At 42.1% G+C, this 20436-nt stretch overlaps 1 protein-coding gene across 2 annotated transcripts in view; it reads left to right on the top strand.

The window, feature by feature from the left end:
• The window catches only part of LOC124545004 (fatty acyl-CoA reductase 1-like), a 178298-nt gene extending 160885 nt beyond the window's left edge, over positions 1 to 17413 (top strand). For both annotated transcript variants that reach the window (XM_047123764.1, XM_047123763.1), the window contains one exon: positions 17270 to 17413. In XM_047123764.1, the coding sequence (XP_046979720.1) occupies positions 17270 to 17351 (82 nt within the window). In that variant the 3' untranslated portion in view covers positions 17352 to 17413. The remainder of the gene's footprint in view (positions 1 to 17269) is intronic.
• Positions 17414 to 20436: the final 3023 nt, after the last annotated feature.

The following is a 20436-nucleotide window of genomic DNA, read 5'->3' as shown; positions in this document are numbered from 1 at the left end:
TGGCGGCCGAGCAACTGGCTCGTCACAATGCGCCAGTCTCTACTCTTGATGAACTGTGGTATCGTGTTGAAGCTGCATAGGCAGCTGTACCTGAACACACCATCCAAGCTCTGTTTGACTCAATGCCCAGGCTTATCAAGGCCATTATTATGGCCAGAGGTGGTTGTTCTGGGTACTGATTTCTCAGGATCTATGCACCCAAAATGCGTGAAAATGTAATCACATGTCAGTTCTAGTATAATACAGTTTTCCTATGAATACTCGTTTATCATCTTCATTTCTTCTTGGTGTAGCAATTTTAATGGCCAGTAGTGTAGCAACAGCAGCACACTGGTACACACACTACAGGGTTAATCAATGAATTGTTTTCCACAATGAAGGAAAGTGTGAAGAAGAAAACATGTAGATGATTGTGCTGTTTGAGACTTTTCTGGCATAATAACTGCTTCAATGATTTATGAGCATCATGTTGTATAGTGTTTGAAAGCTCCACAGTATTTCAACAAGAAGCTGCTCATCATCTTCAGATGCTGCAGGCTTCCATTCAGTCCCTTGTTGGCCAGTCTTGTGTGGCAGTTGAAGCTGAATTTTTAATTTTCACATTCAAGAAATCATCCACACAAGAGAACTGTGCAAACATACCATCATTTGACCATCAGACTGGCTTCTATATGGATGATACAGTAATAAGCATTGGCATAGAGAAACAACTGAAAGATGTGAATGCAAATAAATCATCAGGTCCCGACGGAATCCCAATTCAGTTCCTGCAATTATCATGAATCTCTCACCAAGCACAGAGTCCTAAGTAACTAGAAAAAGTGCATGTGGCTCCAGTATATAAGAACAGACCCTCAAAATTACAGACCAACATTCCTAATTCGGGTTTGCTGCTGAATCTTTGAACATATTTTCAGGTTGAATATATTAAACTTTCTTGAGATAGAGAAGCTTATGTCCATGAATCAGCATGTTTTTAGGAAGCATCAGTCATGTGAAACCCAGCTTGCCCTTTTCTCACATGATATACTGACAACTATGGGTGAAAGGCAACAGGCAGATTCCATATTTCTAGATTTCCAGAAAGCATTTGATATGGTGCCCCATTGCAGACTGTTGATGAAGGTACAAAAACAGGGAATACATTCACAGATATGTGGGTGACTCAAAGACTTCTTAAGTAATAGAACCCAGTATGTTGTCCCCAATGGCGAATGTTCATCAGAGACAAGAGTATTGTCAGGAGTGCCCCAGGAAAGTGTGATACAACCACTGTTGTTCTCTATATAGATAAATGATTTGGTGGGCAGGATGGGCAGCAATTTGTGGTTGTTTGCTGATGATACTGTGGTGTATGATAAGGTGTTGAAATTGAGTAGTTGTAGGAAGATACAAGATGACTTGAACAAAATTTCTAGTTGGGCTGATGAATGGCAGCTATCTGTAAAGGTGCACAAATATAAGTTAATGCAGATGAGTAGGAAGATCAAACCTGTAATGTTCAAATACAGTATTACTAGTGCCCTGCATGACACAGTCAAGTCATTTAAATATCTGGGTGTAACATTGGAAAGCGATGTAAGATCAATGAGCATATTATAACTGTGGCCTTCCATTTATTGGGAGAATTTTAAAAAGAGTGGTTCACCTGTAAAGGAGACTGCATATAGGACACTGGTACAACCTATTCTTGAGTACTGCTTGAGTGTTTGGAATCTGTACCAGGTCAAATTGAAGGAAGGCATCAACTCAATTTGGGCTAAGGCTGTTAGATTTGTTAACAGTAGATTTGAACAACATGTAAATGTTACGGAGATGGTTTGGCAACTCAAATGGGAATCCCTGGAGGGAAGGTGACGTTCTTTTCAAGAAACACTACTGAGAAAATTTAGAGAATCGACATTTGAATCTGAGTGCCAAGCAATTCTACTACTACCAACATACATTGAGCATAAGGATCACGAAGATAAGATACAAGAAATTAGTGCTTATACGAAGGCATATAGACGGTCATTTTTCCCTCGCTCTATTTGTGAATGTAACAGAAAAGGAAATGACTAGTAATGGTACAGGGTACCATTTGCCATGCACCGAATGGTGGCTTGTGGAGCATCTATGTAGATGTAGATGTTTTGCTGCTCTGGCTCCTCAATATATGCACCAGCTCACAAGAAAAGTGCAGGCACCAAGGGATGGGGCTGCATTTTCATCGTAGATGAACCACAGAGGATGTTGATATTCAAATACGGGTCATGGTCTTCACATCTGCAACACAAGATGGGTGGAGGCACAAATTGTGGTCCTGTAAGCACACGAACAGAGTGTTGATGCCCAGTTTCAGAGTCCTGATTCCGAATCTCCACCTGAGTTGCAACAATGGATTTGTTGGTCTGTGGCCACCACCAGTGGTTGTCCCCATGCTTTGCTAAGTTGAAATCCCATGTCTCTGTAGTTCATGCTATGTCCCTTGTCAAAATAGTGTGTAGTAACAGCAAACTTTTCTGGTTGACCTAGTCTGGTGTGATGTCCACATTCAGTGCATCTATCTTTAACAGTGCAACGAGACTGGCCAGTGTATGATTTCCCACACTGGCAAGGGATTTTATATATCCCTGATCTCATTAGACCTAGATTGTGCTTAACAGAATCCAGTATCATTTGCATTTGCACTGGAAGATGGAGGGCACATTTTATTTGATGTTTTTTGAACAGCTTACTGTTCTTAAAGGAAACACTACAAACACAAGTTAGAAAAACCATCCTTTGGAGTTCTCCATTTCTGTTGGCTGTTCTTGAGGATTAGTGCAGACAACTTGAAATGTGCCAGAGCTTAGACATCTTTGCTTTATGTTGTACTGAATGGTTACTCTGATAAGCAGATTGTAAATGCATTTCAACCAGCATGCCTTTAAGCTCAAGAACAGCCAGTTGAAATGGAGAACTCCATGAGGATAGTTTTTATCCTACACTGTTGGTGTGTGCTTTAACATCAGTAGGTTGTTCAAGAAACATGAGATAAAATGTGTCTTCCACCCTCCTGCAGGAGTGCAAAAGATGCTGGGTTTTGTTGAAAACAACCTAGGTCTAAGGAGACCAGGGATATATAAAGTCCCATGATAGTGTTGGAAATCATACAGTGGCTAGGCATGTTGCACTGTTAAAGATAGATGCATTGAACATAAAAGTCACACAAGAGTAGGTCAGCCAAGAAAATCTGCTGATGCTGAACACTGTCTTGACACAGGACATAGAATAAACAACAGAGGGACGAAGAGCCTTCATTGACCTCCATGTATTGGGGCTCGGTCATTAAAGAAGCAGTCAAAATACATATAAGTAATGATCTAGAGAAATGGGATTTCAACTTAACGAGGCGTGGGAATCAGCATTGGTGGCACAAAGGCATCATTAGCCACAGACCAAGTCCAATGAGTCAACACAGACGGCAATTTCAAGTCAGGATGCTTAAACTGGACACCAACACTCTGCCTGAATGTGCATAGGGCCAAAAGTTGTGGCCACCCATGACCACACGTATGCAGAGACTGTGGCCAACTTCTCTGGCACAGGGCTCTGGACGTCAACATTCTGTATGATTCATCTACAATGACATTATAGCTGCATCAGTTGGTGCCTGTGCTTTTGTAGCAGACCAGCATATACAGGGTGGTACATTGATAGTGACCAGGCCAAATATCTCATGAAATAAGCATCAAACAAAAAAACTGAAAAGAACGAAACTTGTCTAGCTTGAAGGGGGAAACCAGATGGCGCTATGGTTGGCCCGCTAGATGGCACTGCCATAGGTCAAACGGATATCAACTGCGTTTTTTTTTTTTTAAATAGGAACCCTCATTTTTTATTACATATTCGTGTAGTATGTAAAGAAATATGAATGTTTTAGTTGGACCACTTTTTTCGCTTTGTGATAGATGGCACTGTAATAGTTACAAATGATAAGTACGTGGTATCATGTAACATTCCACCAGTGCAGACGGTATTTGCTTTGTGATACATTACCCGTGTTAAAATGGACCATTTACCAATTCCAGAAAAGGTTGATATTGTGTTGATATATGGTTATTGTGATCAAAATGCCCAACAGGCATATGCTATGTATGCTGCTCGGTATCCTGGACTACATCATCCAAGTGTCTGAACCATTTGCCGGATAGTTACGTTATTTAAGGAAACAGTAAGTGTTCAGCCACATGTGAAATGGAAACCACGACCTGCAACAAATGATGATGCCCAAGTAGGTGTTTTAGCTGCTGTTGCTGCTAATCTGCACATCAGTAGCAGACAAATAACGCGAGAATCGAGAATCTCAAAAACGTCGGTGTTCAGAATGCTACATCAAGATCGATTACACCTGTACCATATTTCTATGCACCAGGAATTGCATGGGGATGACTTCGAACATCGTGTACAGTTCTGCCACTGGGCACAAGAGAAATTATGGGATGATGACAGATTTTTTACATGCGTTCTATTTAGAAATGAAGCGTCATTCACCAACAGCAGTAACATAAACTGGTATCATATGTACTATTGGGCAACGGAAAATCCACGATGGCTGTGACAAGTGGATCATCAGTGACCTTGACGAGTTAATGTATGGTGCGGCATTATGGGAGGAAGGATAAATGGCCCCCATTTTATCAATGGCAATCTAAATGGTGCAATGTATGTTGCTTTCCTACGTAATGTTCTACCGATGTTACTACAAGATGTTTCACTGCATGGCAGAATGGCGATGTCCTTCCGACGTGATGGATGTCCGGCACATAGCTCACGTGCGGTTGAAGTGGTATTGAACAGCATATTTCATGACAGCTGGATTGGTCATCGAAGCACCATAACATGGCCCACATGTTCACCGGATCTGGCGTCCCTGGATTTCTTTCTGTGGGGAAAGTTGAAGGATATTTGCTATCATGATCCACTGACAATGCCTGACAACATGCGTCAGTGCATGTGCGAACATTACGGGAGGCGAACTACTTGCTGTTGAGAGGAATGTCGTTACATGTATTGCCAAATGCATTGAGGTTGATGGACATCATTTTGAGCATTTATTGCATTAATGTGGTATTTACAGGTAATCACACATTCTCAGAAATGATAAGTTCACAAAGGTACATGTATCACATTGAACAACTGAAATAACAAACGTACCTACGTTCTGTATTTTAATTTAAAAAACCTACCTGTTACCAACTGTTCATCTGAAATTGTGAGCCATATGTTTGGGACTATTACAGTGCCACCTATCACAAAGTGAAAAAAAGTGGTCCAACTAAAACATTCGTATTTCTTTATGTACTGCATGAAGATGTAATAAAAATGGGGGTTCCTATTTTAAAAAACGCAGTTGATATCCATTTGACCTATGGCAGTGCCATCTAGCGGGCCATCTGGTCTCCCCCTTCAAGCTAGACAAGTTTCGTTCTTTGTAGTTTTTTCATGTGATGCTTATTTCGTGAGATACACTAAGTCAATTTTACAATTTGAAAGTGTATAACTAAGCCAGTGGCATAATATCCCAGTCAGTAAAGACCAAGACAGTTTGAATGTGGGAAACAATTCCTATAATCCACTGAAGAGTGAAAATTCATTCTAAAGACAATCTCCCAGTCCATGGCTAAGCCATGTTTCTGCCATATTCTTTCTTACATAAGTGCTAGTTCCACAAGTTTGTCAGGAGAACTTCTGTGAAGCTGGGAAGGTAGGACATGAGGTACTGACGGAAATAAAGCTGTTGAGGACGAATCATGACTCATGCTTGGTAGAGAGCTTGACCATGAAAGCCAAAGGTCCTGGGTTTGAGCACCAGTCTGGCACAGAGTTTTCCATCTAACTGGAAGTTTCATATCTGTGAACACTTTGCTGCAAGGTGACAACTCATTCTTGAGACAATGAGTGATATCAATTTTACATAATGGAAATACCATTCTTGGCTTATTTACATAAATTGATGTGCAAAATGCACAGATTTTACACTTAGCTCATTACACTAACATGAAAAAGGTAAACACAGTAACGTTAGTTTATCCCATGAAGCAGGAATATTCATAGACAACAACAACACATGTCTTTTGTATGACCTACTAAGTATTGAGAAGTACACAATAACTTACATACAGTAAAAGCTACAGACCTACTATTAGCTGATGAAAGCAGCAGCAGATATAAAATTAGAAAAATAGCTGCCACAAGCCTTTATGACCATAGTAGAGTGAATTACACTAGAAGAAGATAAAAAGAAGATAATTATGATTAATAAGAGATAGACTACTGCTCTGTTTGGGGTGCTTGGATAGGAGCTTTTCCATTTTTCTACTGTATATAAATTTATTGGGAAGTCTCATAGAGCAGCTTCTGGTGTTATTACTTAGTGAAATTTCAAATTTTTGGCTCTCTTAGTGATATAGTAACAGTTCATTAATTAATTCATTGTAATCCATAAATCCCACCAAGAACAAGAACCTTCAGGAATGTGGAACAAGTTTAGGCAGATATTGAAAAGAGACTGACAAGTAACAGAAACTGAATCTGTAGACCTTATTAATAATAAACTGTAATTTTACTGCTTAATGCTGTTCATGCTTAGGCCAGCTTAATCTCACCAAGTAAATGAAAAATAAATCTGACACTTTAACAATGAAGACAATTAATTTTAAATGCTCACTAGCTTCAGCTGTTCCAAATTGCATGTTCACTAATTAAAAGTCAGATTACCTTTCAGTTTAGAGGTTTCCATGCCGTGTACTCAGAAATAGTTTCGTACAAATTTCTTCATCAAAAGTATTAAGAAAAGGACACTCAAATTTCAGAAAAGTGTCACTGTTGAAGTCTGCAATTATAAGCACAATTTACCGAGTGAAAAACACGGACACACTTGATGTATACAGTTAATATAAACATACAGAAGTTTGAAGTTACACAAAAAAAGGAGTCAATCAAAAATTGAGTCCATGCATAGTCTGCAATCAGAGCTAATGTAGTCAATTGATAGCACCCAAAAAAGTGAAAGCTCCACATAGTGAGCACATGAGGGAATGAATGCTCTGAGCTGCAGGCACATGGTTATAGGCAGTCAGCGATCACGTGGTCTCATCAGATGATGTGACGTTCAGTCTGGGGGCACAGTTTCTTCCCAGAGAACCGCTTGTGGGGACAGCTTACAGATCATGGTACCACCGGTGGTGAGGGCTGTAAGTAAGGGTCAATCTCTGACAGATGGGTTGTATCCCTTGCTGCTCGTAGAAATGGGAGAACAGGGACTAGGCGAAGCAGGAACCACTGTCAGAGACGACAGCCTTTGGGAGGCCCTTGATGGCAAATATTTGTCTTCCTTGTGTGACAGCACGGCATTCACTTCGAGCTGTGAGACATTCATGGTAAGAAGACAAGACTTTGCTGGTGAAAACAAGATGAGTCACAGCACCAACAGGAGGGCTCGTTTAAGCATTAGAAAAACTGTGTCACCTTCTGGTGACCACTTGAATGTAACGCTTTTTTTCCACAAAGTATTGAGTGGGTAGGGTACTTCTGTAACATGGGTAATTAAACAGACATAATAGCTAATTTTTCCCATAAAGGTTTGCAGTTCCTTTAGATACTTGGGCCTGGACATGTTCTCAATGGCACAGATGCATTGCTTGATGGGATGAATGCCCTGCTTGCTGATTATAAATCTAAGGTATCCAATGGACTGTTGAAAATTTTACACCTCTGGAAGTTACATTTGAGACCTGCATCGGTCAATTGAGAGAGGGGGGAGGGGGGGGGGGGGTGGTAAAATACAGCTGGGACACTGAAAAACTGAAAATACAGAAGGGCAACCTGTTGTACCGGTAGACAACAAAGGAGGTGTTAGATGTTGAGCACTAACAAGTTCCAAGATTACAGGTGTAATGGTGACTGCAGGTACACATCTGACAAATCAGCCTTAATACAACAGTCACCATGCAGCATCGGAAAAGTATCTGTGACCTGGGTACATTAAAACCCTTAAAATCTCCACATAGTTGGAGGGAGTCATCTGGTTTCTTTACTATTATGACAGGAGGAGCCCATTAGATAAAGGAGACAAGAGTAATCACACTGAGGTCATTGTATGTATCCAATTAAAGTCGGGTGTGACCCCAAGAAGTGTCACAGATGCTGTTTTAAATGAATTTCTATTGCTACATCTGTAGCCTGATACAAGCCAGGAGTGGGCAGATCATAATGTGAGACAGTTAATTCTTCAGTGCCATGAAATGGAGTCTCTGTGGACTCCAAACACGTATTTCCTGAAATGGAGAAACCAAATGTTTGAATTCGTGTAATGCAGACATATTTTCTGCATTACCAAAAGTAACTACTAAGAATAAAGTAACCTTGAAATGTTTTTATAAGATACTTCTGCAGTAAAAACACCTTTCACCAGTATGTAATGGGCATGAGAAGTGGTTACTTTCCTACGAAATGGTTGTAGCAGAGAGGAACCTAAAGCAACATAGGTAGTGCTATTTATGATAGAAGAGGATGTTACTGTACTCACCTCAAAAGGGACCTCAAACCTATTCACTTACAGGGTCAATAACAATTTGACATGCTTACCCATTTCTGGATGAGTTATGTTTCAGTGGAGTGGACTACTTGATTTAGCATACTGTTATGTCAAGTTGAACACATATAATTCAAAAACGACACAACACATGTACGTCACAGAGAAAGTTGACAAAGCAAGACATGTGAACACAGTAACATTCAAATCAGTACTAAGTCCAAGTATAGCAGCCGCTGGCTGGCTGGCCGCTTAGGTGGCGCGGCTGCTGCATGGCTGGCAGACAGCGCCGCATGTAGAGGACACATGTAACTGCACGGCGGCACTTTGAATGATCGGCGAATCACAACACTTTTCCCCCATTTGAAATTTTTGCACTGGTCTTGATGGAGGTGGACTGTAGATGTCTAACGCCCATAGGTGTTGTTTGACTGGCTGTAAAGTCTCGAGGAGGAGGCTTCCCATATGGACAGAAGTGTCCCCGATGATAACGGGCTGAGATGAAAGGAGACATAGGGGTCGAATCTGCTGGGGCCCCATGCACCAATCTGCCCATTGTGGCAAGTCCAGTTGTTATGACAGGAGACATGGGCGATGTGTCGGCATCTGTAGGAGAAGGAGGCGAATAGAGTTGCTCCGACAAGTGATGGTCATCCAGTTCCTGCATGGGCACGTTACCTGGTGGCGTCTGTTCTTGTGCTGGCAGCAAAATGATTGTGAGAGGGCTGCATTGTGAGTAATGAGAGATGCCAAGATCCCGAGCATCAGGTAGAGCCGAAGGTGGTGTAGCGGCATTTGGAACAGCGATGCTGGCACACGAGGCCAAAGCTGGTCCGAATGATGAACTGCAACACCTGTGTCCATCTGGATTTCATACAGGTGTTGGCCATGGTGTCATAAGATGCAGCCAGGACTCCATTTTGGCTGCTTGCCATAGCCCCGTACCCATACAAGGTTGCCGGCGGTGAACCGGCCAAGCAAAGGCACCCGTGGCCATGAGGTGGAAGGCCGCAGAAGATGAAGTAGCATGCGGGGCTGTCGGCCCTGTAAGAGCTCAGCTGGGCTGTGGTCGCCCATGGGGGTGAAACGGTAAGAAGCCAGAAATTGGAGAAGTGCATCATCAGCAGCAGAAGAAGTCAGGAGTTTCCTCATCTGAGCCTTCAATGTGCGGAGCAGTCGTTCAGCCTCACTGTTGGACTGTGGATGGAATGGAGGGGCCGTGACATGCATGACATTGTGACAGGCACAAAAATCCGCAAATTTGGAAGAGGCAAATTGCAGACCATTATCAGTGACAAGAGTAGAGGGAAGACCTTCCAAAGAGAAAATGCGAGCTAGAGCATTTGTTGTTGTCACGGTGGTAGGCGACGTGCAATGGACAATGAAAGGAAAGTTAGAATAGGTGTCAATTATGAATAGCCAATAAGTACCTAAAAAAGGTCCCGCAAAGTCAGCATGAATATGCTGTCAGGGCTTCTCAGGCAAAGGCCACGGTGACAAAGACGACTTCGGGGTGGCAGCCTGTGACGCACAAGGGTCGCAGGCAGCGACCATGTGTGCGATTTTAGAGTCGATGCCAGGCCAGTACACACGACGGCGTGCCAGAGATTTTGTGCGAGAGACACCCCAGTGCCCTTGGTGAAGGAGGCGCAAGATCGACACACACAAAGACACAGGTACCACAACACGCGGTGAAGCATTGTCGGTGGAAAGGAGGATAACATCATCCCTAGCCGTGAGGCAGTAGCGCAAAGCGTAGTAGTTCTGCAATGGATCAGAAGACTTAGCGGATGGTCGATCTGGCCATCCCTTCTGAATACAGCGTAAAACCTGGGAGAGGGTAGGATCAGAACCTGTAGCAGCCGCCAGCCGGTCCCCGGTGATGGGGAACCCATCCACAACCCACTGCTCGGCAACATCCAGGTGGAAACACAAAAGTTCGTCCCTATCGAATTCCAGATCAGGACCCATGGGAAGGTGAGACAGTGCATCAGCATTTGCATGTTGAGCTGTCGGCCAGAAATTAATCTCAACTGAAACGAGACAAGTACAGAGCCCAACACTGGAGGCGGTGTGCAGCCTTGTCGGGCAGCGATGTTGATGGATGAAATAAGGGAACAAGTGGTTTGTGGTCCTTAACAAGATGAAATTTGGATCCATAAAGAAAAACACCAAACTTATGAAGAGCATAAATAATGGACAAAGCTTCCTTTTCAATTTGAGAATATTTTAGTTGGGCATCCATGAGCGTTTTGGAGGCATAAGCAATGGGTTATTCAGAACCGTCAGAAAAACGGTGCACAAGGACTGCACTAACCCCATATTGAGAGTCGTCCATGGCAAGAACGAGATGTTGGCCAGGTCAATAAGCAGCCAGGCATGGGGCCTGTTTCAGCATAGTCTTCAATTTCAGGAAAGCCACATCGCATGACGCAGACCAGTGAAAAGGCACATTTTTATGCAACAGGCGATGCAACGGCTGAGCCACCGAAGCAGCAGACAGTAAAAACCTGTGATAGTATGATATTTTCCCCAAGAAGGCCTGCAGTTCATTAACAGATGTAGGGCGAGGAATGGCATCGATCGCGGCAACAGTTTGCTGAAACGGACGAATACCATCCCAAGAGAGTTGAAACCCCAAGTACGTAATAGATGCCTGAAAAAATTGTGATTTCTGAAGATTACACTTAAGACCGGCAGCCTGTAAGACATGAAAAAGTGTATGGAGATTCTGAAGATGTTCTGCAGTGGTGGAGCCAGTGACAACAATGCTGTCCATGTAATTGATACACCCAGGGACAGGGAACAATAATTGTTCCAAGAATCGCTGAAAGAGAGCAGGTGCACTGGCAACCCCGAATGGCAATCGTTGGTATTGATAGAGGCCGAAAGGCGTGTTAAGGACCAGAAACTGCCGGGAAGCAGCGTCGAGAGGAAGTTGATGATAAGCTTCAGACAGGTCAATTTTAGAAAAATACTCGTCTCCCGCAAGTTTAGTGAACAATTCTTCAGGTCAGGGCATAGGGTAAGTGTTGATGAAGCATTGCGCATTTACAGTGGCTTTAAAATCGCCACAGAGACGAATATCACCATTGGGCTTAGCAACGACAATGACAGGAGAGGACCGCTCACTGGAAGTGACAGGAAGCAAGACCCCTGAAATAGTGAGACGATCCAGCTCCCGTTTTACCCAATCATGAAGGGCCACAGGAATGGCCCGAGCCTGAAAAAACTTAGGCCAAGCAGTGGGTTTTAGCATGATATCAGCTTCAAAGTCATTTGCATGGCATAACCCAGGAGAAAAAAGGGACGAAAATGTTGTCGACAAGGAACCCAATTGAGCATAAGGAATGGCATCAGAGCTGATACTAACAGAGTCATCTATGGAGAACCCACAAATGTGAAAGGCATCGAAACCAAAAAGATATTCTGTGTTACTCTGGTCGACCACAAATATGGGAAAAGTGCGAACGACAGATTTGTAAGATAACAGCATTAAATTGTCCCAAGAGAGAAAACTTCTGTTTATTGTACGTCCGTAATTGCCGAGTGACAGGTGATAGGAGTGGAGTACCCAACTGAATATACGTCTGAGAATTAATGATAGTGGCAGCAGAACCAGTATCCACCTGCATGTGAACATCCTGACCAAGGATTTGGACTGTGAGGAATAACTTCCCTGAAAGGGAAGAAGTGCAATTGACAGACAACACAGAAGTAGAATCAGTGTCATGGTCATGAACATCATGTATGCAGTTGGATTTGCAAACGGAAGACACATGACCCTTCTTTTTGCAATTGTGACACATGGCCCAACGTTGGGGCCACGTGGGAGGGTACTGCGGCCACGTCGGCCGGCGGGGACATGCGGCACAGAAGTTGTATGTCCCCGACGTCACCCCACGCCACTATTTGCACTCCAGCGGCGCGAGAAATTTCAAAAGACTGCACGATGGATAGGACTTCATCTAGAGTCAGATTTGCCAACTGAAGGGCATGTTGCCTCACTTCTTTGTTGGGCGCTGACTGGATAATAGCATCCCGTACCATGGAATCTGTGTAGGATTCTTTGTGAACATCAGTAAAAAATTGACACTTTCGTCTGAGGCCGTGAAGCTCAGCAGCCCAAGCATGATAGGATTGATTCAGTTGTTTTTGACAATGATAAAAGGCAACACAAGAGGCTATCACATGCGTTTGCTTATGAAAATATATGGACAGAAGTGAGCACATTTCAGCAAAGGACAAAGACACAGGATCTTCCAAAGGAGCCAATTGCGACAATAATCGATACATTTGAGGTGAAATCCATGAAAGGAACAGAGACTTACATGTTTGTTCGTCCGCGACATGAAATGCCAAGAAGTACTGTCAAAGACGTTTTTCGTAATCAGACCAGTCTTCTGCCGTCTCGTCCCAAGGAGGAAAAGGGTATATAGACAATGACAAGAAACGGCCTGCATTGGATGCCACAACAAAATCGCGAATCGCCGATGTGAGAAGCATTTGCCGTTCAATGAGACCTGGCAATAGTTGCTCTAAAGTATCCATGGAAACCTGTGGGTCAACGATGAAAAGGAAAAATCCCATCCTCGTCGCCAGTTGTTACAACGTCAAGTTGAACACATATATTTCAAAAATGACACAACACGTGTACGTCACAGAGCAAGTTGACAAAGGAAGACTTGTGAACATGGTAATATGCAAATCAGTACTAAGTCCAAGTCTAGCGGCCACTGGCTGGCTGGCCGCTTAGGTGGCACGGCTGCTGCATGGCTGGCAGACAGCGCCGCATGTAGAGGACGCACGTAATTGCATTGCGGCACTTTGAACAATCAGCAAGTCACAGCACATACATTGATGAGAGCCATCAGAGAAGGAAATGATCGAACAAGCACTGCATCAAGCCTATTTTGCCTTGTGGTGGGCAACTGGCACACTCTATTAATGTAACCCTCAATTCTACATGAAAACCAGGCAGCTGACCAATATGGGCAGTGGGAGTGAGGGTGCCAGTGGAAACACTAAGAACAAGAGGGTAAATGATGCTGACTGAAGTTTCATTTAATTGGAGAACTCAGAAAATTCTCAGAGGTTGAACTATTAATGTGAGAACATTCAGAAATTCTTGAAGTTTCACTGCCCTGTTTGTGTACCTGTGGTCTGGTGTGCTGAGCAGAAGGAGACTGACGTGGCACAGTACAGCCTGAGTGCACACTGGACTTCCTGTTGTGCTTATGGGAAGAGTTTACTGCTGCAACAGTGATGATGGTGGACACTGCTGACTGATGCTCCTTCTGGCTGTTGGTTTCCAGTGTGAATTCAAAAGCCTGAGCTACTGTAATTACTTTATTTAGGGAAGGGTGTAAATGTCATAAACCCCATGTGTGTACTTCCTTTTAAGCTGGGTATTGGAGGCATTGGAGGGGAAAGTCCAGAATCATGGAGTCAGGATATAACTGCAACTGTCTCTTGAGGCCACAAAAGTGCAATGACAACTAAGACTCCAAAGGTCAGTGACCCAGCTCTTACAGGATTCTGACTGCCACTTACAAGACCAGCAAAATTCCAATTTACTGTACATTATTCAGGGTTGACAAGTGTAGTGATCCAACAACATCTTATGAAGTTCAGCAAAAGATAAATTTCAGAATTTGTCTTGGAGGAATACTTATGGAGCAACACCGACACAATATGCAAAGACCATGAAGGAAAAAAGTGATCATTTTTTAAAATGAACCAGTTACTTTTCAAGCAGTGAAATAGATGGTTGAGGTGCTGTAAGTAGGTTTCCCAACTGTCAATGCCATCAAGAAATAAAGAAAATGGCAAAACTGCCAAGGCGTCTTGTTTCTTATAGAGAATGCTGTTATTTGCTACTGTAATAAGGCCAACTGATATTACTGTTGTTCCAGCAGTTGTCAATTAAGGTGTTGTTGGTCCTGTTGTTGTAGAAGTCACTGGTTCATAAATTCTGGGTCCATATTGCCTCTCATATCTAAGATCTGCAAGCTCGAAAATATGCATCCCCACTACTGAAGTCTGCTGTTTGAGCACAATTTACTGGGTGAAATACAGTCACGCAGTAGATCTGTACAGTTAATACAAACCACATGTAAGTTAAAGAGTTACACAAACAGATGGAAGCCAGAAAAAATAGAGTCCATGCATAGCCTGCAGTCAAAAAGAATGTAGTCAACTCATAGCAGCCACCAAGTGAAAGTTCCATGTAGTGAGCACTTGATAGAATGAATGCTCACTCAAGCTGTGGGTGCACGGTTATAGCCAGTCAATGATCACAGAGTCCCACTAGGTGACGCGTACTAAAAGAGTGAGGCAGGGGGTTCAGAGTGCTTTCTTCCCAGAAAGCTGCTTATAATGACAGGTTGCAGATCATGGTGCCATCAGTGGTGAGGGCTGTAACTAAGGGTCGATCTCAGACAGGTGTGGTATCTCCATGTTGCCATCAGCCACGGGTGCAACGGGTAGAAATCTCTCAAACTAACAACAATCACACTATAAAATACTTCTCCAATCCAGAGTATATTGACATTGGAGTCCCTCAAGGAAGTGTGCTTGGTCTGATACTCTTTCTGATATATATCAATGATATATTGTATAAACTTGGTGGAATAGCCGGCCGAAGTGGCCGTGCGGTTAAAGGCGCTGCAGTCTGGAACCGCAAGACCGCTACGGTCACAGGTTCGAATCCTACCTCGGGCATGGATGTTTGTGATGTCCTTAGGTTAGTTAAGTTTAACTAGTTCTAAGTTCTAGGGGACTAATGACCTCAGCAGTTGAGTCCCATAGTGCTCAGAGCCATTTGAACCAAACTTGGTGGAATGGTACTGTTTGCCAACGACAGTAACATCCTACTCACTGATGCATCACAAAACATACTAAACAATAAAGCTGAAGAAACATTTAAGCAAGTGTGCAACTGGATAGATAACAGTTCTTACTTTAAATGTAAACAAAAACAATAGTATCAGCTTCCACAGCAATAAAAAATCCAATGGTAACTCTATAAAAGTGAAAGATGAAAACATAGAATGAATCTGAAAAACAAAATTTCTGGGGATGCATACTGACACTCAACTAAAATGGACTGAACATATTAATGCCCTTGGAAAGCAAATAGCATCAGCAGGCTATGCCCTTAGAACAATAAAATCAGTGTGTAGTAACTCATCCACAAGAGCAACATACTTTGCATATGTGCAGTCAATCATTTGTTACGGAATAATCTTTTGTGGAACAAATCCTCAGAATATGCAATAATCTTCAAACTACAAAAAAGAGCCATCCGAATTATGACAAGTAGTAACAAGAGAATGCACTGCACCGATTTGTTTAAATCTATGGGAATCCTGACTGCTCCCTGTGAATACATTTTTCAAACAGCGATTCACATAAAGAAAAACATCAACCAGTACCCAATGAACAGTTCCCTACATGAACATGAAACCAGATCAAGTCACCACCTACATCTGAGCAGAAAAAACAAAATGAAAACACAGGATAGTGTACTACACAATGGACTTAAACTATTCAATGAACTTCCACAGAATATAAAAGATAGAAGTGAAATACATGCCTTCAGACATAGCCTAAAAAGTTAATTGTTAAAAAGTGTTTTTATTCTGTCAAAGATTACTTGGAAAGTAAGTAAATTTTGTCGACAATGTGACTGATTAAGTACTGTAACTAGGGGTTTTCTTTGGTATGTTCAATACCAGAGTGGTACATCAGGTATAATCATGAAACACAGTAAGGCAAATAACTGAAGTTTATATTTAGGTAATACAATTGTACTTTTATATACACTTGTGTCTGTACCATATATATATGTATTTATTGACATTGTTGGTGATGTATTTTTTGGCATGTTAACAATGTGACTGATTAAGTACTGTAACTAGGGGCTTTCTTTGGTACGTTCAATAACAGAGTGGTACATGATGTATAATCATGAAACACAGTAAGACAAATATTTGTAGTTTATATTTAGGAAATGCAATTGTACTTTTATATACCCTTGTGTCTGTATCATATATATGTATTTGTTGACAACATCCATACAATCTGTATTGTCTACAGATGGATAGAAAAAAATAAATAAATAAATAATTTATTAGTTATTATAGTTTGAAAGAAACGAGCTGCCTCAGTTTCACAAGGGTAGCACTAATTATCCATGACCAGACAACCTATCTGGCATAATGATAATAAATTATATACACAAACATTCCTCATTAATCAGTCTATCTATTAATGAAAACTATATCAAATTCCCTACAGTAGTCCCTAACAGAATAACACAGTGAGGGACTTTAACTTAATAATAATATAGATATAACATCCTTAAATTTATGTCTGTTGTTGTAGTTAATAAGCAAGTGATGGAGAGAGAGAAAAATGACTTGTGTGTCTACTGATAATTTCAATATTAGTTCTTTAGTTGCCAATGCTGAAGGCCTGTATAACTGTCTTGTTGATGTCTTATTAGAAGAAGCCTTTTCTTTCTGTATTTCTGTATATTGTTGTCATTTCTTTGATTCACTGATGAGATCATGATGGGGAAGCATTATGACTGAAACAGCAAAGTAACAACCTATGTTTGGCCTGACACTTCAAATATTGCCTTGCTTGATTTTTTCACTGTCATAAAGCTGCTTTTATGGGATTCTAATGTCTTGTTATTTGTTTCAGGATGTATTATCTTGCCCTGCTGACAAATAGCCTATTTGCTGGTTTGATTCTGTGGTACATCTATACTAAATTCATAGCATAACAGTATAAATGAAATATTAATTGTTTAATGTTTTATAATGCAGATATTAATTTTATGTCTGTCATGTTTCACTAGAAACATTGAAATTTTCATTTAACAGAAAATAAATATATCTCTTTTGAATAAGACAAATTTTCCTTTTAATTCAGACATCCATGGAGGAAGAAGACCATATAATGAAGTTTTAGAGAAATACAGGAACAAATATCTTTCAGTGTTGGGAACTGATGTAGTGGTCTTTCAAAACTGCAGTTTTGCTTCAGGTATTGGATGCTAATGTGTTATTCTTCTAATGAGATTTCCTTTTATGCCACCATACCATAAAATAATCATCTGCTGCCTGTCTGGGGGGTTGTGAGTTATGTGACAAATGTCAGTTCCAAACCTACATTAAGAGCTGTTTTCACAAGAAAACTGTGAAGTAGGGCACTAATAAGACTGGGTATAGACAATGATGGTGGTGAATAATCTCTAACCCAGATACAATGTAGAGCACTTTTATTATCACACAGAGCATACATAAAACAAGGAACCAAATACAACAAAGCCTTCAGCCAGCCCATCTGTTACAGAGTTTTTGAATGGCATTCCAGTTGGCCACCAGTGATGCTGATGCATGAGAAATAATCTGCCACAATGTTCTCTGTGTCTTTGAGGTGGCAGATGTCCATGGTAAACTGGGAAATGTAGTCTAAATGCTGAAACTATCAGCAGCAGGGGTCCTTGGGTGGATTCTGAATAGAATTGGCAAGTGAGTGATGATCAGTGTAGATAATCAGAGAGCATCCTTGTTCACCTTATCTGACATAGCATACTGCTTCGTAGGGTGCCAGTAACTCCCTGTCATATGCAGAATACATGCTTTATTATAATGTGAACTTGTGTGAGAAGATACAAAGTGGCTGCTACACACCTCCCATCACTTTTCTAGCGCAGCTCCGACAGTAATGTCACTCCTGTCTGCCATTATGATGAGCTGTGCATCAGGGAGGGTGTGTGCCTAGGTGATGGCCTTGGTAAGGCAGTCCTTAATGCTTTCAAAAGTGGGCTGCATCTTGCTCATCCATGTAAGTTTCCATTTGGTGGTGATGTTCTTGCCAGTGAGAGCTTATGTTAATGGCACTTGCATGGAGGCTGCCTGCGAAAGGTGTCTTCTGTAGAAATTTCTTATGACTAAGAAATGACATAGTTCTTGATAGTCTTGTGGTGGAGGTAGTTGTTGGATGGTCTCTACACATCATGGGGTGGGAAAGACGTCCGATGCATTGATAATATATCTGAGAAGGTGACTTCTTTGAGTTGAAGTCAACATTTCTCTTTGTTGATTATGATTATGACTCCATTGTGAAAGAGGGTGTTAAAAACTTGTTTGAGATGGTTATTGTCAGATTCCTCCTCTGTGAGAAAATTAAAATAACAGAATGGCAATTTGAGGAGTAAACCACCAGTGAACAGTTGCCATGATTATGTTGCAAAAAAAAAAAATGGCTCTGAGCACTATGGGACTCAACTTCTGAGGTCATTAGTCCCCTAGAACTTAGAACTAGTTAAACCTAAGGACATCACAAACATCCATGCCCGAGGCAGGATTCGAACCTGCGACCGTAGCGGTCCTGCGGTTCCAGACTGCAGCGCCTTTAACTGCACGGCCACTTCGGCCGGCGATTATGTTGCATTTTTAAGTCCGTATGAGATGGCATAAATTCGACCAAACCGAAAGATATGATAATGGCAATTTTGTGAATGTCATCTGGACACACAGGTATTTGTAGGTAACATGTCCATTATAATTATCCGGGTTATTATGCCGTGGTCGGTTGATGAATTCTGTGTCGATTCCCAAAGTTTCGTCTCCGACTGCGGGATACATCTTCAAGGGGGTCCGTAGCTCGATGGAAGGTCCAACACACCCACTGGCTCGCTACTGACTGCCGCTAAATTCCGTGTCCATGCGCTCCCATGCCGCGGCGTGACGTCAAGTGTTTTGAAAATGTCAGTGCAATTGGCCGCTGTCCGTCGCCGTCGATCGCCGTTGCCATCACCCAGTAGTGGACGGGTGGTACACATCTTCTTTAACACCGGCATCCACATGCCATTTAATTTCACGCCCTCCTCCTTTCGGTTGAAATTATTTGGGTGTTTAGTGATTTCGATTGCCTCCCTGTAGAGCCTTTCGTAATATCCGCTTGTGGCCGCCAGTACTTGCGTCTCCTCGAAACGAATATTGTGGTTCCCTGGCTGGAAAGCATGCTCCGCAACAGCTGATCGTTCCGTTTCTCCTCTTCTACAATTTCCCTTGTGCTCTTCCAAACGTTTAGAAACCGTTCTTTTAGTGGTACCCACATAAACATCACCACAGCTGCATGGGATCCTATACACTCCAGCTTTTTCCAATGGTTTGCGAGCGTCCTTGGCAGGCTTAAGGTACTCCTGTATCTTCCTGGTGGGCTTGTAAATTACGGTAATATTCCACTTCATCAAGATCCTCCCTATTCTTTCCGTCACATTTTTAACAAACGGCAGGAAAACCTTAGATTTTGCAGTAGCCTGTACGTCAGTATGATTTCTGCGTGGCTGCCTCAACGCACGTTTTATTTCGGCGGACGAATATACATTCTTCATTAGTGCATTGTGGAGATGTTCCATCTCAGCGTCGAGCAACTCAGGTTCACAAATGTTTCTAGCTCTGTCCGCTAACGTCTTGATAACACCTCGCTTCTGTTGTGGGTGGTGTTTCGAATCCCCGTGCAAATAACGGTCTGTGTGCGTGGGTTTGCGGTATACTGAGTGGCCTAAACTACCATTTTCGTTTCTAAAAACAAGCACATCGAGGAAATGTAATTTGCCGTCTACCTCCTCCTCCATTGTAAACTGAATTCTCGTGTTTATACTGTTCAGATGTTCATGGAACCGGCTTAGTTCCTCCCTACCATGTCTCCACAGCACAAACGTGTCATCCACATATCGGAACCAAACATTTGGTTTTTTGCTGGCAGTACCTAAGGCCAGCAAAAAACCAAATGTTTGGTTCCGATACGTGGATGACACGTTTGTGCTGTGGAGACATGGTAGGGAGGAACTAAGC

This window comes from Schistocerca americana, chromosome 8 (genome assembly GCF_021461395.2).
Source record: "Schistocerca americana isolate TAMUIC-IGC-003095 chromosome 8, iqSchAmer2.1, whole genome shotgun sequence".
In the NCBI taxonomy this organism is placed as follows: Eukaryota; Metazoa; Arthropoda; class Insecta; order Orthoptera; family Acrididae; genus Schistocerca; species Schistocerca americana.
Note: the sequence above shows the minus strand (reverse complement) of the source record. Positions and strands in the feature narration are given on the sequence as shown.